The sequence below is a fragment of the Megalobrama amblycephala genome, linkage group LG17 (genome assembly GCF_018812025.1).
Source record: "Megalobrama amblycephala isolate DHTTF-2021 linkage group LG17, ASM1881202v1, whole genome shotgun sequence".
Lineage (NCBI taxonomy): Eukaryota > Metazoa > Chordata > Actinopteri > Cypriniformes > Xenocyprididae > Megalobrama > Megalobrama amblycephala.
Genome location: NC_063060.1, coordinates 2,795,954 through 2,822,723, shown reverse-complemented (window position 1 = coordinate 2,822,723; position 26,770 = coordinate 2,795,954). Strand labels below are relative to the sequence as shown.

Below are 26,770 nucleotides of genomic sequence, written 5' to 3'. Positions count from 1 at the left end.
ATTTATAATGCTACAAAAGATTCTTTTGAACTTTATATACATCAAAGAATCTTGAAAAAAAATGTATCACGGTTTACACAAAAATATTAACTTTTTTTTTTAACATTGATAAATGTTTCTTGAGCAGCAAATCATCATATTAGAATGATTTCTGAAGGATCATGTGACACTGAAGACTGGAGTAATGATGCTGAAAATTAGCAGGAATAAATATATTCAAATATCACACTTGTTTTTAATATTTTTGATCAAATAAATGCAGCCTTGATGAGCATGAGACGTTTATCAAGAAATTATAAAAAGAAAATCTCACCCCAAACTTTTGAACGGTAGTATATTTCACACAAAATGCAAAATATATTGATGCCTATTTTAAACCATTAAGACGTTGCATTATGACAATATTTCCTTTATGCAAAATATATTTTCTTTTGACTTTGGGGTGAAATATATATGACCCAGAAGTGTTCATGAGATTCACCCATAAATCAAAAACTGCTATAATCACAACTCTTCCATGTGAGAAAGTGAGGCCCACGATTTGACATAAGACAAAAATTTATTTCAAATGTTTCATCTTTTTTTTTTTTTTACTTTGATATTACTATTTATTTTGTAAAGGAGTTTGGAGACATGGTGTGCTAGTAAGTGATAATATACGCATAGAAATTTACAGAACATTCAAGGGTACAAGTTTTTTTTTGTCCTTTTTTTTCCTGTCTAAATGCACTCAAACTTCCAACACACGAAGAAACATCGTCTCCAAATGACATGAAAATGGATAAAAAGTTAATATAGTAAATCAATATTTTAAAAAAGGCCAAAACAATACAAACCCTCAGAATATGGAAAACAAAAACAAATACAGAGATGCTGCTTTAAATGTTAAATTCTCATCAGTTCAACTAAAAAAAGAAATATTAAACATTATCTGCCCTTAAACGAAGCTACACAACTCAGTTTGATGTTTCAAGAGACGCTGGGGTGGAGATATTTTTCTCTTTTACAGGGGGCGAGTTCTAGAAACAGATTCACTACAGCACGAGTCCATGTGCCCGTTAAGTCCTTTATTCGTTAACACCGATGAGAAATCTAACTACCATCTTAGCAGACTAGTAAAAGTGTCAGCTTGTCCTAGAAAGTGAACATCCAGGAGATGCTTGGTGAAACTGGCAGAAATCAGTCGCAACCTGGGAAAAATGGTACAACTACACCGAACACGGGGAATATAGGTCATGTGACTGGTGCTACCGGCCAGCTGATTGGCCGATAGGTGTGATGATGCTGCGAGGTCATGATGAGATGGTCTGAAGCCGAGAGCCAGTGAAGAGAGAGAGAGAGAGAGAGAGACGGAGGAACAGAGAGCGAATGAGTAAAAAACGGTCCCACGGTAGAAACTGCAGTCTTGTCGATTCCGTGTCTTAGACGGAGAGAGAAACACCCTCACACTCATCAATATGATGAGCGACCAAGTCCAAAGCCATACATGGAAAAGTCTCGATTTTTTTCCTTTTTTGTTGTCTTTTTAATTTGTTTGTTTATTTGCAGTCCAAGAGGAAAAAAACAACTAAAAACAAACTAAACGATAAAAAAAAAAAAAAAAAACAGCTCCAGATTTACAATAAATGTTGGAGGGGGAAATGAACGACAGAAGTTTGGGTGAGAGAGAGAGAGAGACTCCGTCCCAGGGGTCCACAGCACCGGTCTGACGGGGCTATATCGGTCTGGGCTGTCCACAGAGATGCCTGTACTAAAACCCTGGCGGGCGGCTGTGGGTCGAGCAGAGCTTCATGATGCTATGTGCTCTCGGCCGCTGGGGTCTCGCTGCTCTCACAGTTACCTGAAAGAGAACAGGTCAACATTAACTGAGGAGCTGAACTCACAAATATACAATAAAACAAGAAGCTGATCAAGGTAATCAAGAGATACGATGGCACTGATGGTACGATTTTGTGACCGAAATATTGGTATTTATAGGGGACCTATGATGCCCCTTTAAAAGAATGTGGGAAAGAATGTGTCTGTGAAGTTTCAGATCAAATTCCCCCACAGATCACGTGTCAAATTTGGCCCTATTTGGGTGTGAGCAAAAACACGCCGTTTTTGCGTGCGTCCCTTTAAATGCAAATGAGCTGCTGCTCCCGCTTTCCAGAAGAGGGCGGAGCTTTAACAGCTCAACAACAACAAAGCTGGAGAATCTCACGCAGCCAAAATGAGGATCGTCAGTAACGGTGTTCAGCCTTACATTGTTCAAACCGGAGTCGACACTGATGGAGAGACTCAGGAAGAAGTTACAACTTTTAGACGTTTCTGAATGGTTAGTGGATAAATTTATGTAGTTGCTGTGGAGTTGATTCAACTCATCCACTAGCATGTGCCGTCATGTTCATCTTTTGTGTTGAATTGACCCTCGTTTGTGAAGCAGTCCGGTGTAAAATGACGGCATTTACCATGACAACTCTTCTCTAAAGCAGCCCAACATGGCCTCACCCCCTTTATTGCATGTTCACAGGGGCAGAGTTTATGTAAATTTTAGGGTTAAAGATGTCACCAACCTGGGAAGAAGCCTATCTTCCTTTGCATTGAACTTTGAGCATCATAACTTTGCAGATGTTGTTTATGCTCAAACAGCAACATTACACACTAACTAAAGTTAAAAAAAGTGGAATCTTAATCAACCATTTTTTGAAATACAATTTGAAGCAAAAATATTTAAAAACCTACTGTACTTTTTGTATTCAAATAAATTAAATCATTTTGGTTGTAAATGTCTCCACTGCACCCCTAAATTTCTTTACACGACTAAATGTTTTAAATTAGGAGCAAATGTGCTCTTTAGGGGAAAAAATGAGCGTCAAAGCAATAAACTGTGCTTCATATGCTTTGATCAAATGTGTGTAAATTAAAGGGCCGTACCGCTGCTGGTGGAGTTCCCCGTGCCGGTGGTGTTGGAGCCACTGCTGTTGTTAGCGGGTTCATCATCGTCGCTGTCGTCTTCGTTTGACTGCGGTATCTCTGGTTCGGCCGGAGCGGGCGTGCTCTCGGTCTCCTGCTCCACGCGACTCCGCAGGGCCAGGATCCGGTGATGCAGCGCTGCGGCCAGCTGACCGGCATCTTTAGAGCTCGCCTGAGGACATGCATTGATTTTTGAACTTACAACCATGATACAGAGTTCCCAAAACACTTACACACACACACACACACACACATAAAAAAAAAAAAAAATTTATATATATATATATATATATATATATTATTTTTTTTTTTTTAATGTGTGTGTGTGTTTTTTTTATTTTATTTTTTTATTATTATTATTATATACACACACACACACACACACACACACACACACACACACACACACACACACACACACACACACACACACACACACACACATTATATAAAATAAATACATTTTATTAAATTATTAAATGAATTGACTACAAAACCTGATACCAGAATTGCTTTTTCAAACAAGTTATGCATGTTACGTTTGCATTAATTCACTGACAAATACAACTAAAAACCAATCCCCTTCTTGTGTGAAGCGTTACGGAGGTATCCATCATACCGATATGAGGAAGACCTTGACTCCCTGGTCCTCAGTGTCCATGGCTGTGATACGAACGCTTTTCTCACTGGCTTTATCCACCTGCATCTGAGGCCAAAGCTTCGTGTTGAGAATCAACCGCAGACTGCCCTGCGTACGCATCACTGCGAGACAGACGGAGAAAGATGAGAAACACGAAGATCACTCTGAAGAAACGTGACCGGCTCGACGGCGCTCTTACCTAATCTCGACTGTAACGTGCCGTCGTCGGTGGATGCCATGTCGTTAAGTCTGAGCAGACCGCGGCCTCGTTCCACCCACGACTGAGCTGGCTTATCGAACACAAACAACTTGCACTGCATCTGTGGAGAGACGGACACAAATCAGCTCATTATCAGCAGGTCATCACTTTACTGAGGGGAAAAACACTGGCCTGCAATGATTAAAGGAATGTTTCAGGTCAATATAACTTCTGCTCTATGAAACGTAGTCTGCTGTCAATTACCACAAAAAATAATTAAGTAACACTTAACAATAAGGTTCATTAGTTAACTACTTTAGTTAACATGAGCTAAGAATGAACAATACTTCTACAGCATTTAATAATGTTAGTTAATGTTAATTTCAGCATTTACTATTACATTATTAAAATCAAAAGCTGTATTTCATATCATTGGTTAATGCACTGTGAACATTAACAAACAATGAACAACTTTTTATTAACATTAACAAAGATTAATAAATACTGTAACAAATGTATTGCTCATTGTTAGTTCATGTTAATGCATTAACTAATGTTAACAAATGAGACCTTATTGTAAAGTGTTACCAATGATTCAGATTCATCTCTGTTTATAAAAACAAGCAAAAACGTTTACAGTAATGCACTTAGAACAGAAGTATATACGGGGCAAGAAACTGCACCAGAATAAAAGTTCAAATACACAGTTTTGAAAAAATAACTAGAACTTTATTACCAGAATATTATGTACAGCATTTGGCATAATACTGATTAGCACAAACAATAAATTGATTCCTTTATGGCAAGAAAAATAAAATGATTAAATATCACAAAAAATAAACTGATTCGCCCCTTAGGTTACAGCAAGACACTTAAAAGTAAATGATAGGATATAAGTCAAAATGTGTATCTTATAATTTTATAAATGCCCTTTATATTAAATCTTCTGTTAAAACTTGTGCATTATTTAAAGCTAACTTTACACAAAAAGTTAGGTAGTAACAATTTTTCACTCTAAAAACATCAATGCATTTACGTCTTATGACTGAACTACTGAAATGGTATTTTTATGTTTACAAATTGACCCCATTCACTTCCACTGTCAGTAAGATTTTTGCTTTTTGTTTGAGAAAAAATAAGAACAAAAATAGGGGTTTAATTTTTGCAATAATCAACATTATGCCACAGAAGCTTAATTTGCACTGAACCCTAAATATCCTTTTAAACATGACAGGTTAACATGAGATTTGTATATGTAAAGCTATACCTAATTTTGCAACTCTTGTCATGACGATTTAAAGCCACAAAAACCAGTAACTTCGATATGAAGTAACTATTCGTGAATTATATCACACAACTCAACTTTCTACAGACTGAACGATGAGTTGAGATTATTTTCTATTGTAACTGAAAACTGCAACAGATGATAGAATCTGAATCGGGAACATTCTTTAAATTGTGGACTACATGCCAAGAGTTTTCCTGAGGCGACTCTGACTGCTACATTGAACATCGTCTCACCTGTAAAACGTTGCTCTCCGCCTCCTCTCCTGTACGGACCTCCACCTTCTCCAGAATGCACTTCTTGGCAGTGGCTTTGGTGTACGCGGCTGCCGACTCCTCTAGAGACTCTGTTACGCTGTGATCTGACATACGCACAGAGAGAAAAACGTCAGCAGCAGACCTGCCTACTATAGGAAAGGCTTTGCTCATGAATATGAATTAAGGCATGACAGCAATGCTTGCTAATCCTAGAGAATCCAGTCACATAATTTATTCAATATTCAATGAACCAGCAATCTAAGATATCGGCAATCAAAAAAAACAATATCGGTCAACCACTAATAAACAGTGCCTTTTTTTCCAGCTACAATAGGTGTATTTAACAGTAGCATTCAACTAAAATTTAATAAACCAATGTAAAAATAATATTACATAGACTTTAATATATAAAATTTATATACTCTGATTCTTATTAAAGCTACTGAAGTTATTCAGTGAAGAGCAGGGAGTGATTTTATGCATCTTTTGCTGTTTGACCAACGTTAATGACAAGCAGGTTTATTAGGCTGCTGTCACTTTAAGACCTCATGCACACAATTTACAGACAGGCATCCGATTTTCTCAACTGTTTACATTCACTTAAGATATAACTGACTGTTTATGTAAACATTGTGTATTTGACAGTTAAAGCGCAACAAGTCACAAAAGAGAACTTAGTTTAGTAGTCGCACGCTGTTTGACAGGTTTTTAGTGTGCGCACACTTCATGTGTATGTGCCCAGAGAAGCATGTCAGAACAGCGTGCAAATGAAATATTTAACTGGCAAGGCTTTAAAACACATGCAAATAATAAACTTTCACAATTTAAAATAACTGCTTTGTCATGTGAATGTAACAGTAAATGTGATGCGAACGTATGTCGCGTTGTACAGTATGTGCAACTGCAAATGATAGAATGCACTGTAGCTCAATACTACAATCTCTCTTCAAGAGCAGATCGTGGAGACATTTTAATCAATCATGATCTAAAATCACCTACTTTTCTCAGGTGTGGCCTCTTGTGATGACAGCTCGGACACTGGAGCTGAACAGTCTTTACTGGCCTCTGCTGATGCCTCGCCTCCTTTTGGGGGACTCTGAAAGCATTTACACGCAATTATGTTTTGACACTTCTGAAAACAACCCATTTACTGTTTTAATTGGTGTTTGCTGAAATATTTTGATGTAATAGTTCACCCAAAATAAAAAACAAATGACCTCTTACTTTCATTGTATGGAAAAGAGCAGCTTGGATTTTCTGCTACACTCTTTTTGAGGCTAAACAACGTGAGCAGGAGAAAATTGTTTTTATATTTGGGTGCACTATTCCTTCAAATACTACATGTAAAAGGTGAACAGTCTGCACAAAAATCCACTCACTAGCACTCTCTCAGACATGTTCTGGCCAAAAACGAACTTGGAGCCTTTATCTGAGCTGTTGGTGGCATTGTTGGAGCTGTAAAAGCAAACAGAAGCAGATTTACAAGACATAGTACCTGGGCCAGAGAGCCAACAGCAGTTGGATTCAGAGGTCTATTGAATTGGTTACCTAGCGCTGCCCATGTACTGTAAGAAATAATTGGTGCTGCCAGACTGAGAATCTTGTGTGGAGTCTTTTGAGTCACTGGACGAGCTGTTTTCATCCAACTGTTCAAGAAAAACACAGTAAGAGAATCTGAGAATAAACACAAACACTCCGAGAGAACTTCTACGGTGCCAATTTGCAGCTGTGAATAAAGAACGAAACAAATGCACTGGTGAGTCAGCGCTGACCTTCGCTCGCTCTTTGATATTCTGCCCGAACACAAACGACGAGTCCACCGCACATTCCTTCTTCTGACTACTCTCGTCTTTCTGTCCACCTCCATTTTCTTCTCCTTCCTTCTCTCGCTTCTGCCAAGAAATATAATTAATGCAGATCCGTCAACAAGTCTATGGGTTTTTAAATGTGAATATTGAAGCCTTGTTCTGTAGTGTCTCATATTTAAGTAATTTTTTATGCTGCATGAATATAGCAATCAATCAAAATTTGTTATTGGCACCATTTTTCCACGGTTAAGGTATTTTGTGACACACGATAACCTGACTAGCACACACATTTCATCATTCAAATAGCATAAAAATCATAGGAAACATCTACACTAATCCAGATACATTTGAAAATGCATCTTTTTCTCGTTTTGGCCTTTCATCCACACCGAGACAGCATTTCAGCTTAGCTTTTTTAAGACAGGCTCCCAAGTGGATAAATTTGAGAACAAATGTTAGCATTAAAAAAAAAAAAAAAAAAAATGGACACAGTTGGTTGCACGTTGTACCAATAAATATCCATGTTTTTACTGGCATGTGTGCCATTCATTTACACAGTGTTGCTAAAGATAAATGTTATAATGTACAATCTTCATATTACATTCCTGCAAGATGACAGATAATTTACTCACAATTGCTGTCCTGAGACATGAGGGCAATTGTGTTTAGACCATAAATGGAATGGCAGTTTATTTATGCTTTCTTTTGAGAGCGACCTGGACACACCAGTAAGGGGTGAGATATTCTGCTAATAAAATTACAATGGCAGAAGAATAGCACAAGAACTTTATTATGTCTGGTCTCACGGTATCATCTCAGTGAGCTTTTATTACACTTTGCACAGGTGCAGTAAAATGATTTTAGCGTTTTCCGAAGACTTTTGATATGAAAAAGCAGCTTTTGAATGTATCCAAATTAAATGTAGCCGCAGAAATGTCACAGTTCACAACAACTGTACAATGCTAATGCTGCTTAAAACTAATAAGATTAACTCTAGAATGAAAATCCATTAAGGCTGCAACTAGATCACAATGTAATTTCCAAAACACTGTCTATTAGTTATTACTACAAACCCAGGTCATCTCAACCATTATGAATGATTACAGGTGACAAAGATATTTACGAGATGCTCTAAACAGGATGCAATTAGTTGCAAATCATTTATCAAGCGTTTCCATCTCAGATGTTTGTGCTGTATGTCCTCACCGGTGATTTGTCTGAGCTCTCTGTGTTGTTCAGGAAAACGGATCGGCTTTCTGATGATGAATCTCCAAACTTCCCCACTCCATTTGTTCCACAGCTGGAGTCTGCGAGTAAAAAAAAAAAAAAAAAAAAAAAATGGCATAAACTAACAGCATCACACTCTCAACACACATTTCCAGTGCTAAGGAGTCATGATCACTAATGGCCACCCTATACGTCAACTAGCAAACAATATATCTAAAGAGCAGAGTGACTGATGGCCGATATAATGCTTATACATAATATAACAAACAGCTGAAATATTTCCCACAACATTCACTCAAAATTCACTAAAAACAATGAAAACTGACATTATTTTCTGTTGACAAGGTCATCTGTAGCTTTTGGAAGTCGTACAAGAAGGAAAAACGGTCCAGCCAGGACAATCATGAGCCAATGATCTAAAAATTGGCCAATTAATTTTTCAGTCTGATATATCTGTCTATAACAGTTGTTGATTCGAAAGTCCTCTGTTGTCAAACACAATATTTGAAGGGGAAAAAAACACTTCAGTATACATCATTTATTCAGCATTTTATTTCAGCATTGATTATTTTAATATATGAATCATCATTTATTAATTCGAATACTTTAAGTCATCACCTAGAAGTGGCACCAGCCTGTGCATTACTGTCTTCAGTAACAGATTATAGTTGTTTTTTTCATCTTTTTGCTGCCTCATTGATATATTAATTGGTCTAATTCTTGGGGTTACTGGTTCTAGGTGAGTAATTTTTAGTCAACAGCCTGACATAATCGCTAGTCACAAAAGCGTATTTAGATGCAATGTTTTTTAATAATTTTAGAAACAACACAAAGGAGTACCTTTTTTCCAATTATATGTTATAAAACAAATATATTTCAAATTTATATATATATCCTATATAACATACAAATAATATATTATCAGGTCTCCAGACTAACATTTGAGAGCAGTAGAACCAGTGCCACTAAGTTCGACAGATGGTGGCACCAGCACCAGATTTGCATTAATTACTATTGTTTTGCATTAATAAATGCAGTAACTAATAATATTAAATGTTTATTTCATGGAAAGGCACATTTGAAAGCTTGAGCTTGAGTTGGGACACATATAAAAGTTAACTTTTATTAACCACAGTAACACATAAAACCATAATTTTTATAGGACTTTTTTTAACATTAAATTGGATAATATTTAGAGCTTTGAAGAGCTGGAAAAAGTGTGAAGTCCTTGAAAAGTGCTTGAATTTCAATCTCAAAAGGTTGTATGAACCCTGAAATGAATAATGTAAAAACATTCGACTATTCCTGCCACAATACCATGGTTAACGTTACTACATTAAATCCACTGTGAATGGTGATTTGTGGACTGAAAAGCCTTCTAGAACTTGTTTGTTCATGGCACAATGTTTCTCCTGGCTTCCACGTCAGCAGTGTTTGATCTGATATCTATGGTTTATAACAGAATTCTGCAAAGAATTTGAAAGCTTCTCACTAGATCTTGCAGCGAACTTATACGTTTAAAACATTTTTCGTTTGAACAAACAAATGGCAGCTCTTATCAGTTGGGCAGCTTGGTGGTCACACCAGTACAACCCCTAACAAAATTTAGCCGCACTGGCAAGAAAATACGGTCGCAAAATGCAGTCTGGAGCCCCGTATTACACATGTATAATACACTAATCATAAACAGGGGTCGGCAACCTATGGCACGTGGAGGGATAATCACAGAAATGTAACTTCATATGCATGAGGGTTTTGTCAGATCTGTTGAAATCTCACACTTTAATAGTATTTATAGCTTCTAACTTAGAACAGGGTGTGTGACTATGAAGAATGATTATCTTGAAATGTATGTCCATATACAAGTTTGAGTGATTTTATTTATATTACATACAAACACCTTCTGTAGCCATTTAGCGATATAACTGATTAAAATATGCTTTTGATGATTTTGATTTAATTTACCCAATGGAACGCAAAAACAACAAAACGGAATTTGGGAACAAATAGATCAGATTTCAGGAACACTGGGCCACTCTGGCTTACATTTACACATCCGTTCTAAACTCAAATTGAGCCGGAAATGTGCTTCTATACAGAATAGGCCAAAACCACACATTCTGTTGCTCTGAAAGCCAGCAGTGAGCATTATGGGATTTGTACATACTGGTCTTGACGGGTTCTGTGAGGGTCTTGGCCGGAGGCGCCTGCAGAACGGCTGGTCTCAGAACACTGCGCTGCTGTTCTTTGGGCTTCTGACTGGGAACGCCTGGAAAACAACCTACTAACGGGTTGAATCAGAAACTAAACACCGCAGGGCAACAACACACACCAGTGTTTGAGGATCAAATAAAAAGGGCTTAATTTGGCCTTTAGCAATGGAAGGGCTTTTCTGATTTTTAGTGTTATTATAACATTTCTCAAACTATTTTTGTCTTTATTCAAATAGTACAGTTTGAGAGAGGACAGGAAGTGAAGTGGATGAGAGAGGGGGATGGGGTCGGGAAAGGTCCATGAGCTGGGACTCGAAATCGTGTCGACCGAAGCACAATTGCGCTACATGTTGGAGTGCTGCCCATGAGGTTATCGGCTCGGACAACTAAAACTATTAAAAATAATTTTCATTAATTGAAATAAAGCAGAAATAAAATGAGTATTAAATATTAGATTTAAAAAAAATTTAAATGCTGCCTTGGCAAGTAACAAATAAAATAAGTACTAGAATTGCTTGTGAAACTGAAATAAAAATTTAAAGCTAAACAGAAATATTAAAAAAAAAACTTATGAAAATGAAAAAAGCACATAAAATGGCTACAACTAACATTAACTTAAACCTAAAATTTAAAAGAAAAATCTAATTCAAAATAATAATAAATACTATAATAGTACATAATGCTACAATAACGTTCTAAGCCAAGGGTGCAAAACTCAGGGGCTGTTTACACGATACCATTTTCAACTAAAACCTGATAACTTTATGCGTTTAGGCCATTCATTTACACGACAACAGTGTTTTGGGGCCATGAAAAACTTTTTGTAGTCTGAGTTTTTGAAAACGATTCCATTATCGTCTCCATGTAAACTACAAAACACGAATTCGTGAAAAGGTGACGTCATGCACATTCGTATTATGTGTTCAGTAGGGGTGTGACAAGATCAAGCCGTAGTATCTCGCGATTTTAAAATGTGACAAGATCAAAGTGAAACACTCTCGCAATATCGCCATGACTGTGTGAGGGTGAATTTAGCATAGAATATGCCACCGCTACGTTTGCATTGCATTACGGTGCCGACTGCTGCACCGCCTCCACTGTCATTTTGCTTTTTTTTAATAATAATAATAATAATAATAATAATAAAACAGATAAAGGTCACTTCAATTGTAAACGTCTGCTCATCCTGCATGAGCTGCAGAGTCGCACACAGTGCAGCAGGAGTCACAGTTCACTGACGAGAGTAAGGTGAGATGACTGACAAGACCATGGCGGAGGATTCGTTGCGTAACAGAGCCTAAAGGCCTGAGGATACTTCATTTTCTGCATTGTGCTCTGTCTTGCGTGCTTAACTGTGCCTTTCAAAGTATACTCATCTGGCCATGAGATGCATGGACTTTGTTTTCAAGCACTCAAGTCCCTCACACATGCTCTGTTGTACGTGCACTGTCCACGCAGTCCCAAAAATTGGGCTGCACGCGGACAGGGTGTGCGGATGTCCGTGGATCCTCCTAATGACGAAAATTATCTGACACAGACATCCAGACTGTTGCGGAACGCAGACAGCCAAAATATACATTAGGCTTAAGCATCTGATAAATGTCTTATCTTGAATGCATGCGATCGCGAATTCGAAAGTAAAATGCGCGCTCCCTGCTGCGTGCAAATTAGGCTACATGCAATATCTGATCTCCCAATATCAAATATTAGACTGGGCTGTGTAGTTGTAACCATCTTTTAGCTCTGGTCTCAGTTTTCACTTTGAATATTGAGAGAGTACGTTGATTATGACTGCGCTTATTGTTTGCACTTAAGACTAATACTTATTTTTTTATTTATTTCTATGTTCAAATTGTGGAAAGGAGTTCAATTAGGAGGTCACACACAGCCTCAATTCGAAGTTCTAGAAGCTCATAATTCATGTACAGTAAGGTCTGAAGAGACTCATGTGAAATACAGGAGAGAAGCCAGACAGTTTAGTTTGTGGCAAAACCTTTTACTGTGCTTGTATATTGATGTCTTTCAATGCATATGATAATTCATACTCAGTAAGTAGAATTGAAATTACATTCATTACAAGATGATTAGTTAAAACGTTTCAAAATGCACCCCTGAGTTTGCACCCCTGTTCTAAGCAACGTCATGAGAAAAGATAAACATAGAAAAAAAACGGACTCAATCCATTTGAGGAGCTTTCAAATGTACAAGATGACATTTAAAAAAGGAATGAAAGAGGAAGCTTTACAGTCAGATGCACTATGAATAATTTCCCCAATTTTTCCTGCTCATGAGAGCATATTCATGTGTTGCATATGCGTCTAGCTACAGTAAAACGTTCAAAGCAGGAATGAGTTGATCTTACCTGCGCTAGGGGCCTGGCCATGAATAAGTGTGGGGGGTTTCAACCTGAACCCAACAGGCTTCTCTTCTGAGATAGACAAACAGAAGCATAAACATGTAAGACACTAAACCAAACATCCCTTATGCAAGACAAGATAAGATCTCTCAGATAAACAAATACTCAAAGTTCATCCGTATTCGACTCAAACACATCAGTCAAGAATAAGACACCGCAAGAATGGCATTCAACTCATAGTCTTTCTGCAATACTAGAATACTAGTTCAAGAAATGTCTGACACTTTTCTGTCAGAAATGGGGGGAGGAAATAAACATTACAGTAGTTTAAACATTTTTAGATGCATACAGCTTTATATTTTTACAAAACAGTAGGCAGTATGCAGTTAATACCACACCGATTACACTATTAATGCAAACACAGCCAGAGTCCCCATCTTTATAGTGCCCTCAATCTGTCTTGTATCTATGGACTCAAAATGACTCTGACCACTTCCTGTTAGACCTTAGTCCCCTCTACAGGCCTCTGGACTTATTTTAGCACATTCCTTACAGTAGCTGAAACACATTTGGGTTTAGTGCGCTTGGCTGGGTTTGTGCTCTTTCTAATAGAAACCAAAATAGAAAGCTGCTTTCAGATGCATGTACAGCATCTGCCATTTACAGTACTCTGTGTAGCACACTTTATGTAGAGGATGAGAGACCTGGAGACGCTTAGCAAATGTGTTTTAAATGAGTTTTATGTAGTCTGATTTATTAAGAAAGCAACTATGCGAATTAGCATACAAGCAATATATCAGTCCCCAGCAAAACTAAAATGTAGAGTTAAACGATTCTGGATAAATTGAGAATCATGATTTTTTTTTTTTTTGTTTGTTTAAAATAGAAATCATAATTCTCCAACCATTCTAAATAGACAACTAAACGAAATAACATGCAGTTTACTAGAGATTGACAAAATGTTAATTGTCAATTACATTAATTTGAATTTATTTTTGAATTAATTATTAAATTTACTGATATTGAACATTATTTCTGAGGGGCCGTTTTCAACTAAAAACTGGAAACTTTATGCATTTTGGCCATTCATTTACACGACAGCGGCATTTTGAAAACTGGTTTCAAAGTGGAAGTTTTTGAAAACTATACCATTATGGTCTCTGTGTAAACTACAGGAACGTGAATGTGAAAATGGTGTTCATTAACATTGCCAACTACTGGTTTGGCAGCAAAACACGGCATTTTTAGTCATTTTCAAGGATCTGTGTGAATGAAAATAATTGACAACCTTGCCTTCTGTACGTGAAAAATGTTTCTGTTTTTAGTACATCATTGAGCACATTTACATGCACACCAGTAAGCTGATAACTCACAAATATCAGCTTACTGAAATAACTATTTTTCTCCCTTTACATGCAAACCAGTAAACTGACAATGCAAGTAAACCTGCGTTTACATAACTTTATTAATAAATCGGGTTATTTCCCTGTAGTGACTTCAAATAATCATTTGCGTATCTGAGTATTCCATATATTATGTCAGTTGTGATGTTAAATAAAGCTTGCTAAATGTCAGCAAGAAACTTACGGCTCATATATTATTCTCTCATGCCGTTACAGATGCAGTGTTTTGACTTAACCACTTCTACTTCTCCTGCACGAGAGATTTTCTGGGTCTTGAAAGAGTCTGCGTTTGTGATATTCCTTCTTCCTTTCCTGCAAAAAGCTCACTTTGTCAGGATGTGTTTAAATCTGCACTAAGGATGTGTTTCTGTCACGTATCACACATGCGCACTTCAATAAGCCGACAGAAAGCAGGTTAATGTGTTTACATGCCGTGCAAAATTGGTGTAAGAGGCAAAAAAAACTACCTGATCCGACCGGTTTATTCTTAAGCCGTTTATGACCTTACTCTAGACTGGGTAAACCCAGCCTGATCTGCCGGCGATTTGATTTCGCCCAGCAACTCAGTCTGGAAACCCGTACATTCATTTCTACTGCGTCTGTTACAGTTTTGTGGGAACCAATCACAGACTGGCTTAACCACCTTGCTCACTATTGGCGGGTATAACACGATGACGATAGAGAACTGACGGCAAGCACGACCGTCAATCCAAATGCTTTTAACCTCTCGACGATGCCGAATGACTTCTTCAGTTTAGCAAACAAATCGCTCGAGTGGGTGTAAATACCACTCACTTTCATGTTTTTTTTGCACAACCTGCAAAAATCGCTCAATGCCATTGCTGCTTCTGCAAATCGCTGATCAATGCTACAAACCAATACAAACTAAACCTGTCTGGAGTTTTTGCGTCGCTCTGCAAAGTTACGTCACCCGGATCGTTGATCTGATTGGTTGAAGGACTATCCAATTGTGTGAATAATGCTCGTTGATCACGCCTCTTGTGCAATAGAAAACACATACAGACTCTCCAGACCAATGTTGAATTTTAAATTGAGCTTGGTCTGGTGATAGCCAGACAAACCTTACTCCAAAAAAAGAAAACGGGTTACCGCGTTAACACGCATTGTCAGCTTATTAAACATAATCGGGTTAAGAACGTGCATGTAAACGCACTCAATGTCATGTAAACGTACCCTGAACATAATAAAATGACTTGCACACCAATGCGTAATGTGTTTTGTTTTTTGTTTTTTTGGGGGGGGGGTGCACACATATTGCCTCAAGACAATGCAAAATTTTTTTCATTATAATGCATCCCATTATTAGATAGAGAAAATCTGATTGCATGAACAGACAAAACATACAGCTTTTAAACAGGCAGCAAAATCTGATTGTTTGATGTATCAAACTCAAATTTGTTTAGTTTTTTTTTTTTTTGGTCTGGGTAAAAAAAAAAAAAAAAAAAAAAAAAGTTAAAGGAATCTGATGTTTACAAACCCAATCCAAACCACATCCACATGTGAAAAATGACAGTGCGGACAGTCAGTCCTGAAGATCAGATTTGAAAACCAAATTGGATGTGTGCAGTGTAAACAAAACCCAAGACTCTCAAACATGACAAAGACTGTGTATGGCCACAGAAGCCTGTAAATTACACAAGAGTAGCATGTGTCTAACCACTCATGGCATGCTAAAGAATCTACTGACAGGCAAAATAAGCAAATTTTTCTTCATATTTTGGTTAATCATGATATACATGATTACATTAAACTGAAAACTACTACTTCTGACTGATGTTTAAATAAAGGAGGGCCTATTACAACAGATTTGATGAATTACAAATTTGCATTTCTTATTTGAGCAGTCAATTACATTGAAACTTGAGTAAAAGCAAGGATTTGCATTATTTACAAAGCTAAAGTCATGAACTCAAAACAAGACTTTCTATTTATATTACATCCTGATTAGTAGCTCCGCCCACAGTGAAATCTCATCAGTCCAAAGCCTTCCTCCACAGCTGTATATTAAATATCATAAATGTTCTGATCAGCGGTGATTGTCACTTCGTGGCTACATCAGTGAGAACAGAAAATTTATTTGAAGCTGAACACCCGTTACATCGTGGCTGGTTAGGAAACGGTGCTAAGGAACAAAAAGTTGCAAGAAAGACGAAAAGGCGGCTGTTTCTTACCTGGCTCAGAGTCGGAATTACCAGTTGGAGACTGGCATAAACTTGAGGGCATAAAGATATTATTCTTGGGAACTGTAGCAGGAAAAAAGCAAGCAAGAGAGGATTAGATGAGAGCATAAAACTTTCAGTTAAATTTAGCCAAATAATACTTGTTCAAAGAGCATAGTGCCAATCCACAGCAGTGAAACAGTATGCACTGTAGATTCACCTGAATGTGACGGGGGAAACTGGGTCAAAGATGAGGTCCTCTCTCTCTTTACCGGGGGACAGTATTCACCATCATCCCGATCTGAATCTGAAGAACACAATTCAAGTCAATAAATCAAACAGAAACTAAAACTAGTGAAGCGGTGCAGAGAACTGAAAGTTCTCATTTTAAATTTGTGTTTTGTAATAACTGCACAGAAAAAAATCTGCAAGTTTTTTTCAAGGTAAATTTGCCTTTCCAAAAAAGGAGCACTCCAAAGGACACCTAATAACCAAGTGAGTCCATATAATTCATAAATTTATGCACACCAAAGCACACACGGAACATAAAACTTTTTAGAATACAATGTACAGTACAGTGCAACAGCAAAGAGCTTGTATAGAGCTTGTTGAGCAGTACATGAATGGATCCATTCAGAATTACTAAACACAGCAACATATACATGACAGATTAAAATTTCCCTGAATGCATGTGGAAACAATGAGAATGTACTGAAAAGCATCTGTGCATAAATACAACGTGCGATCAGTGCATCGAGAGCACACATACATGGTTCGTTTGTGCATCAATAATAACGGACTCACACGTGCTTACTGTACGATCCTGTACATCACTGCAATCATCTTTACCTTGATTACAATTCACATCCATCAAAACTTTACTAGCGAGACGCTGGTTTGCTTTATCCAGCCGAGAAACGTTGTTTGCATATCATCTTGCCATACAGCGGTGGGATGTTTTGACATTCCGTTCAGTCTGTATTGTATACATAGCACGATGCGCGAGGGCTCGCGCTCTTCAGAAACAATGACAGAATATGACAGAGCTTGTGTTTTAAAGCTAAACAGACACTGGAATGAATATTTCACTATAAAACTAGCTGTGAGTAGTGCTGTTTTGGACAGATTGTTTGAAAGCTTTAGTTTACTGGATAATTTAAACTTTCCTGGTGTTTAGCAGCTTAAAATGATCAGATCGAAAAACAGATGCAAAATAAGGTTAAAAGTGCTGTGCCATTGTAGATGTGAATGATAAAATCACGACTCCCAAGATCATCTAACTACGTGATGTAAATTGTTATGTTATTGTTCATGAGCTTCATAAATTTTTTGCATTAAATTATTTTAACGCATTAAGGATTTAGTTAATGCATTAACGTTTACGGCCCTAGTTTAAATAAAAAGCTGTATAGAAAGATGTATTATCAAGAGTTTTTAAATGCATTATTAAATTCAGACAATGAACTCCAAATAACTCTCAAACTGATGTTTGGATCATACAAGCACATCTGCATCCTACAATATATTTCATGAGACGTTGTGTTAGTGTCTTACTGTCTGCATCTCATCACATATCATATACAATTTCTTTTCCAGCAAAACATCATCAGGCGGTGTTTACATAAAATATTAAAAACCCCAATTATTTCATGTGCACACTGCTTATGTTTCTGTTATCAACTGCTGGACAATTTATGATTTTGATGCATTTTCCATTTCATCACAATAACAAAAATTCCATTTTAAGATATTTTGGGACACTGAAAGTAGAGCTGCATGATATTGTAAAAAAACTGACATTGCGATATTTTGTTTTTCTGCTATATATATTGCGATATGAAAAAAATAAATAAATAAAAATAAAAATCACCAGATGATTTGAATAGCTCTATTTGGAAAGAATCAATCATTCTAGGATGATTGGGGTTGTTTTTGTAGGTGAGTGAATACACTGAGAAAATACTGTATAAATTACAAGCATAGGAAAATATAATAGAATAAAAATACACATGAAATAAATAGTGCTTTATATTTTCCAGGTAAGTCTAACTGTATTCAGGTACAGAAACTGAATAATCAAAAGTAAAAAACACTGCAAATATAAATTAGACATAATTAATCTGTGTTAAAACTACAAAAGTGATTTTTATCTTTGTCTTTTGTTGTTTGACTAACATTCATGACACAGAAAGCAGCAGGGGCTTCTGTCACTTTAAGACTGAATGTGCGGCATGGATCCAAAATACTGTTTCACATACGGTTTTCCTTCTCAATTATTTCGTTCACCTAAGCCATAATCAATTGTGCTTATAAGGATAGTCAATCTTTTACGTGCATTTTGACAATTTGTTGCATGTATGTGTCCATTCAGGCACAAATAGACTCGGAAGAGAACGGCATTCGGTGTTCATGTGCATCTGCGCGGATCTGTGTGCGCACACATAAAACAGCCGCACATTCAGAAGAGTTCTCTTTCGTACCATCTTGCACTCAAATGGTTTAAAATCTCTTTAATGTTTAAACTGACAGGACCTAAAACGGGTTCAAATGATAAGCTTTCATTGTATGATGGTCAAACTTTGCAGTTAATCAGAGAATCACCTGCGTTTTGAACCGTGGTGTCTGGTCCGTACGTATTAACGATCCCTATACTAGACATTGCACTTCCTGCTATGTGACTATCGCGGATGCGCACATCGCGATTTCGATGCTAAAATGATATATCGTGCAGCCCTAACTGAAAGTATAGTGATGATGTGCTAAAACATCTAAAACTAAACATTTTAAATGATTAAAATTATTTCAAATTAAAATTATTTAAAATTATTATTCTCCAATGAAAGGTTGGATTTTTGTAGATTTTTTAAATAAAAGATCAAAAGTAAAAAAAATAAATAAAAAAAACCTAAAAATTAAATAATTAATAAACTATATAGATATTTTTAAAAACAAACAAAAAATGTCAAACATATACAGCCAAATAACTTGAAACTTTAACTAAAATTAAATATTAAAATATTGAATTTAATTAATTAAATTCAAAATATGAAAATTAAAATAGAATCTCAATGATACTAAAATAACACTACTGTAGTCTACATGCAAATGTGATTATAAACTCACTTAATTACAATGTAAGTTATAACACACGTATAGCACACATCCATTCGTCTGCTCCATGCATTATATAGACATCAAGAGACTAACCACCATCTCATGTAATATATTGTAGGGCACAAATGTACTTTTCGACGTTGCAGATTCTAGTTTATTTCTAATAAAGCGCTTTATCTGATTAAGCACTAGCCTAAAGTTTCTGGATGTGCGCATATTTTTTTAAATTCATACAGAAGTTATTTTCTGCAAATCATAATAAGGGGTATCAAAAAAGTTCAATGGGCGAAATATTATTTAAAGTAAACAATTTAAGCATTTTTGAGCATCAGTAGAATCTAAACCATCTAACTCACCGTCCCCGTCCTCTGCACTCGACCCATCTGCGGATCTCTGGAACAGACAAAAATAAGTAAATTAATTTATCTAGTCACACAGAGCCAGACTACATAAAGAAACACACCGTACAGTGGAAAACAACATCTTAAACAGCCCTGTTTTAAAATAATTTCTCACCAGAGCCAAAACCATCCTGTTGAAATGCTGTGTGTGTTTAATTTGCTTAAAATGCTTCGGGGAAATCACGTTTTGAGGGTGATTTGTATCTGTGTTAGTCAGACGGCAGCGGAAATTCATCTCACTACCAGGCAAACTGGCCAGATGAGTTAGTGAATTTACTTGCCAATGCTGAAATTTAGCAGGTACCTGGTGCTAATTTCATGACTCGCCTGAGTGTTTATTGAAAAATGTCTATTTTGTTATTGCAATAAAACTCAAAGCAACATTAAATATTTCCCAGTAAGTGTCTTCCATCATAACATCCTCAGGTTATTATGGAAAGTGTGTTCAACTACACAATTCACACAGAATGTCATCATGGTACAGCTGCACAATTCTGGATAAATTGAGATTCACGATTTTGTTGTTTCAAACAGAAATCACGATTGTCCCATCATTCTGAACAGGCAGCTAAAAGGATAGTTCACCCAAAAATGAAACTTATGTCATCATTCACTCGCCCTCAAGTTGTTCCAAATCTGTATAAATTTCTTTGCTCTGCTGTACACAAAGGAAGATATTTTGAAGGAAGTTTGTAACCAGGCCGCTTTGGGGCACCACTGACTTCCATAGTAGGAAAAAAAAAAATACTATGGAAGTCAATGGTGCACCAGAATTGTTCAGTTTCCCACATTCTTCAAAATATATTCCTTTGCGTTCAACAGAACAAAGAAATTCATAAAGGTGTGGAAAAACCTGAGGGTTAGTAAATGACAGAATTTAAATTTTTGGGTGAACTATCCCTTAAACAAAATGACACGTAACTTACTAGAGGTTCTGATAAAATGTTAATGGTTACAGTCTATTTAAATGTTTAATCAATCTAAATGAATTTTTTTATTTTTTTTTTTTTATCTGGTTGAATGAATGATTCAATGACTCAAAGACTTATTTCATTACTGGATGAATCGGTGTTTTTTTGAACGAGACTTTTGAATGAATGACTCAATGACAAATTTTTCTAACTGTCACTTGTCGCCACCTACTGGTGAAACAATGTAATGCTACAATCATTATTTGAAGCGTCATGTTACTTTCAAAAGGAGATTTACTCTATTTTTATCGCTACCGTAGACATCAGTAGGGCTGGACGATTATGGCCTAAAATCAAAACCTCGATTAATTGAACATTTACCTCGATTACAATTAATGAACGATTATTTTGTTTCTGTTTTTTTTGCCCTCATAGTTCACTGACAAGGTTTGTAGGCTACTGTAAATATGCTTGACTATTATTATATTTTTTCCTATTGAAAGAGCGATCTGACATAGCTCACTATCAGCAGTTAGTCACTATCTGCTCGTTGTAAATCAGATAGCACAGTACCAGTGCGTAATGAGAGCGATTGCGTGTGAATTAGTCATACTGTCTCTCTATTAATTGTGAAACTGTGGGTTGTTAATAGTTCCTTCAAAAGTAGAAAAATAAATGCTTTAATAAGTTTTGAGCTTCTAAGCTACTTTAGTGATAAATCACAGGACAGCGCTGACAACTAGTATCTGTGTTCCTCTCTGTGCGCGCGATCTTCACGTTTTGTGCAGCTACTGTTTGTATGAGTGTTCATGCCATAATGCAGCTGCGTGAACGCGGTAGCTCGATATAATAACACACATCCGATCGTCTAATCGCTTGAATGTCCAAACCATAAAATAAATACAACTGACAAAGTTTAGGGAAGACGCAAGGCTCACCGCTCGCGCGCCATCACTATGTGTTGAACCGGCGTTCACCTCCGTGTTTTGCTTTTATGCCACTGACTGGACGGGGCAGAGTCACGTGCTATGTTTTTAAGGGGGAAGGATTAAAAACTGAAATAACTGACATGGGAAAATTATGTCGGTTAGAGGTTCTGAATTTCGGTTTCGATTACTTTTCGATTAATCTTCCAGCCCTAGACATCAGTGTATCTCCGAACTATAAACTTTTATCCCAGTACTTCTGTGATAATATGCTTATTTGTAACACAGAAATAATGATGTTTTGTGGCTGAAAAGATTGTTTGTGAAGCCATTTCTTAACTATACATGACATCTGCTCTCTCTGGGTAAGCGGCAGCTGCAAGCGCAGATTTGAATGTTTCTGGTGTGATTTTGTCAAAGGTTTAATAGACAGACGAATTGTTGTGATTCAGGAATGAGAACGAGTGGGTGTTTGAATCGAGATTGCAATCTTTTAATGATTAATCATGCAGCTCGATGTTATAGCTTCTAAAAACAAAAGTTAAAAGGTGCAGCGTGTCATTTCTAAGCCACCAAATGGAAACGCGATCTGTTTGAGCGTTCCATAATAGCAACATTTGCTCAGAGTTTGCAGTAGGACTTCCTGTTGACCGAGTGAATGGTGGATGAATGTTTAAAACATTATTTTTGTAATGCTCTTTGGTGCGTATAGGAGCAGAAATTACACACCGCCATTCTGGCCAATTAAATAAATTCTGCTAAGTATTAATGTTCATGTTGCAGGGGGAAAAAAAGAAAACCATATAGGTTTAGGGGCCATGAAATCACATTTTTTATTGAATTTATTCCTTCAAGAATGAGAGCAAACCAACCTTCTGTGCTTTGTCCTTCTGAAACACAAACACTGGAGGAGCTATGGCAGGCTTCTCTGTTAAAAAGAAAACAAAGAAAATTAGTTAGAAATCTGAGATACATCTCCCACAATAAGAGTGTTTCAACTCGAATTTTATTTAAACAAGCAAAAAAACAGGTCAGCTGCGATGTACCAATGTTACAGTTTAGATCGATCCAAGTTTCCCTACATCAAAACATCCAAAGTCAAGCAAGATAATCATTCATAAAATAGGTCATTTCCTAAAATGGTTTATTTGAGGATGGGCATGAAACAAACTGACCAATAGCATCCAAAGCAAATGTTGTTCTTGATGTAATATCTTAGTTTAACTACACAAAACCCTCAGAGCGATTTGAGATCAATGACTTCACTTAACCATGACCACTAGGTCAATTATAAGTTATAGTTTCCCATTGTGTTAAAAGCAAAAAACAACTAAAAGCTGTCAATGCACAACAAAGAACTTAACGCTGTGTTACACACTTTTTACCATGGTTAAGGGGGTTCGAGGCATTCATGTCATGCATAAAACACTCCTTACCCTTGATAACATAACTGTAACACACGGCCTCCAGTAGCTTATTGTTTTTACAAAAAAAATAAAAAGGCAGTAATGTTTAATAGCCACATTTATTAAACTACTAAATCACATTTAATCTATTAAGAACGTTTCAAAATGTAGCAACGTAAGAAATGTAGTATTTTCACAGTCATGTTATATTACTGTTACATTGAGTCATAATCATTAAGAACAAGATGAAAGAAAAGCAAACACTGTCTGTTATGGAGCAGAAAACCAACATTTAGATATGAAAAAGGTGCTTATTATTAGTTAGTTTGAACTGTCACAGCACTCTGAAGTGATGAATGCAAGTCACCAGATGCTAATATGATCGTTATACATTTAGGATGAGTGATTCAAGGGTTAGTTCACCTCATGCCATTCCACACCTGTAAAACCTTTGTTAATCTTCGGAACACAAATTAAGATATTTTTGTTGAAATCCGATGGCTCCATGAGGCCTGCATAGCCAGCAATGACATTTCCTCTCTCTAGATCCATTAATGTACTAAAAACATTTTTAAATCGGTTCATGTGAGTACAGTGGTTCAATATTAATATTATAAAGCCACGAGAATATTTTTGATGCGCCAAAATACAAAATAAAGACTTATATAGTGATGGCCGATTTGAAAACACTGCTTCAGGAAGCTTCGGCGAATCATGATTCGGATCGCGTGTCAAACAGCCAAACTGCTGAAATCACAGGACTTTGGCGCTCCGAACCGCTGATTCGACACGCTGATTCATTATGCTCCGAAGCTTCATGAAGCAGTGTTTTGAAATCGGCCATCACTATATAAGTCGTTATTTTGTTTTTTTGGCGCATCAAAAATATTCTCGTGGCTTTATAATATTAATATTGAACCACTGTACTCACATGAACTGATTTAAATATGTTTTTAGTACATTAATGGATCTTGAGAGAGGAAATGTCATTGCTGGCTATGCAGGCCTCACTGAGCCATCGGATTTCATCAAAAATATCTTAATTTGCATTCCGAAGATAAACGAAGGTCTTACGGGTGTGGAACGGCATGAGGGTGAGTAATAAATTCCACAATTTTCATTTTTGTGTGAACTAACCCTTCAAAATATTTAAGCAATTACTCAAACAGTAAACCCAGAGACTTCATGAACTAATACAAAAGTAAACCTTTAAATCAATGTAAGTCATTTAAGAAAAACATTGACAAAAGCTTAAAAGTAAATATGTTAATGTTGCCCATTTTGCTGAAAAACCTTATCAATGAACAACTAGTTTTTTAACCGCAACCTGTGGTATGTTCTTGCCATTACAAGCCTCTGAGTGATCTGATCAGCTGGGGTTGGTATCCAGTCACTGTGAGCCAAAGTCCCTAAACAGTGTCTTCAAAGATGTTATCTTATTTCTTATCTAATTTCAAACCAACCAATAAAACCGGAGACACTTCTGGCTCAATTAAAGGGCTTTAAAATGACCGTCATGCTGCGTAAATAAACAGAGACACATGATCTGACTGACACAGTCTGATATTTTTAGCTACAGCTCTTTGACAGCAGCAAAACTGGAGAGTAATAAAACAATAATTTGTAAGGAAGAGCACAAGGCATGTCGAAGATTATTTTCAAACCACTGAAGCCTGCAATAGATCCACACACACGTGCATCTGTAAACAGCTGCTTTTCCCAAAACAAATCACATAGTCATCTGGGTGGCTCATTCAGCATTGTAACCCCATAATTAGGTCAAGGGGTGAGGCATCCACCGATGGGTGATCTCACCACTCAAGGCTGCTGTACTGGAGGACATCAGAATCCTAGAGGGGGCTAAATCATGTGTGCATGGGGTTGCATTTCACCCCGGGGCAGGAGAAGGGTGGGCGGGCCTGCATTAGCACAGGCAGCGGACCCCGGTAACGCCGCTAGCCGCATGAGCGGCACCAACAGGCGGCTTGCCCGGGAACGAAGCACCGCCACCTTCTACGAACTCTGCTTTCCGACTATTAATCGATGCATTAATCAGAATAACGTCCAAAATTATCATGCATTCATATCAGATTAAAACAAACCACGAGTTGAGCAACTCACTACCCCACCCACCAGACATTTGCTTTCGTTTCTGAATTTTCACTTAAGCTTTGGACAGTCTCAAAGAAGGATTAATCATCACTTAACAATCGGAGACAGATGTGTAAGCGACGATTAGAATAAAATAACACGTTGCAAGCAAAATGCATTCTAATAGTGCCAGTTTAAAAAGATGCCATTATAATGCACAATACAGTTTAGTTACGTTAGATGAGGACGTTATCCCACATATTTTAGTACTAAATGGCATGCATATATACATATATATATATATATATATATATATATATATATATATATATATATATATATATTATATATATAAAAAAATCACTTTCACATAAAAAAAAGAGCGTCATTCATTAAACCTTTATACTTGTGCATTACATGAATCAATGTTTTCAGTATATTAGAGCGTGCACGCGTATGTGTTGCACGCGAGAGCATCGGGGTGAAGCGCGTGCGTTTCCACCCGCCTAAAAATCAAAAAGAGAAACACAGCGAGAGGCCGGGGGTTCGTCTGTTAGCTGCACAACACACACACACACACATATATATATACACACACACAGTCTGTCAGTGCGCTGTTTAGCCCGCGAAGCTAACACACTCATCGGCTAACGTGAGCTAAACATCCACACACACTCCCACTCAGAGCCGCTAATGCGCACATATCGCGCCACAAACACGCGTGGAGCTCTAACCAACGCTATTATGGTGTGTACGGCTCATGGTGGCGGTTTATTTGCTTTGTTTTGCTCATTTTGCGGATTCACACGGTTGCCTACCTTCGTTCGCCAAGTCCGCCATTTTACTTCTCCGTGCACACCCACAATGCACCGCGGCAATAGTGCGCTTTATTTCTCAGAGCAGCTGCACTTGAAATTCATTTACATTTGAATATAGCCTAAGTCATTTTATAGCGAAATTTTTAACTAATATTATAAAGTAAACCATGCTCTATAATGTTAATATTATTATCTGTAAAATATTATTTTATATGTAGGCTAAATGTCTTGTTGCAGTAATACTATTAAAAACGATTATCTTATGTTACATATTACAATAATTATTGTAATGACATCTAGGCCTAGATATTAATCACTAGGCCTATATTATTTTAATATATGACAATTATTTTCCTTTATGTATTGTAGCATCTAGTCTATTAAAGGGTTAGTTCACCCAAAAATTAAAATTCTGTCATTTTTTACTCACCCTCATGTCGTTCCACACCCATAAGACGCAAATTAAGATATTTTAGTTGAAATCCGATGGCTCCGTGAGGCCTGCATAGGGAGCAATGACATTTCCTCTCTCAAGATCCATTAATGTACTAAAGCGACGAGAATATTTTTGGTGCGCCAA

General features: G+C 36.9%; 1 protein-coding gene across 5 annotated transcripts; it reads right to left on the bottom strand.

Annotated features, from left to right (window-relative positions):
* Window positions 1-540: 540 nt before the first annotated feature.
* ranbp3b (RAN binding protein 3b) lies at window positions 541-26,291 on the bottom strand. Of its 5 annotated transcripts, none has more exons than XM_048162689.1 (17): window positions 26,191-26,291; window positions 22,748-22,803; window positions 19,994-20,030; window positions 16,744-16,830; window positions 16,536-16,607; window positions 12,947-13,012; window positions 10,539-10,652; window positions 8,351-8,451; window positions 7,109-7,228; window positions 6,885-6,982; window positions 6,716-6,791; window positions 6,336-6,432; window positions 5,316-5,440; window positions 3,795-3,915; window positions 3,575-3,717; window positions 2,917-3,127; window positions 541-1,840 (listed from the first exon to the last, which is right to left on the bottom strand). In XM_048162689.1, the coding sequence occupies exons 1-17, from the start codon at window positions 26,210-26,212 to the stop codon at window positions 1,797-1,799; spliced, it is 1,590 nt and encodes a 529-aa protein (XP_048018646.1). In that variant the 5' UTR covers window positions 26,213-26,291; the 3' UTR covers window positions 541-1,796. The 5 variants fall into 5 exon arrangements, with proteins under 5 accessions (XP_048018646.1, XP_048018647.1, XP_048018649.1 ...); XM_048162690.1 differs by having other exon boundaries at window positions 10,539-10,640; XM_048162692.1 differs by lacking the exon at window positions 7,109-7,228.
* Between the last annotated feature and the right edge of the window lie 479 nt (window positions 26,292-26,770).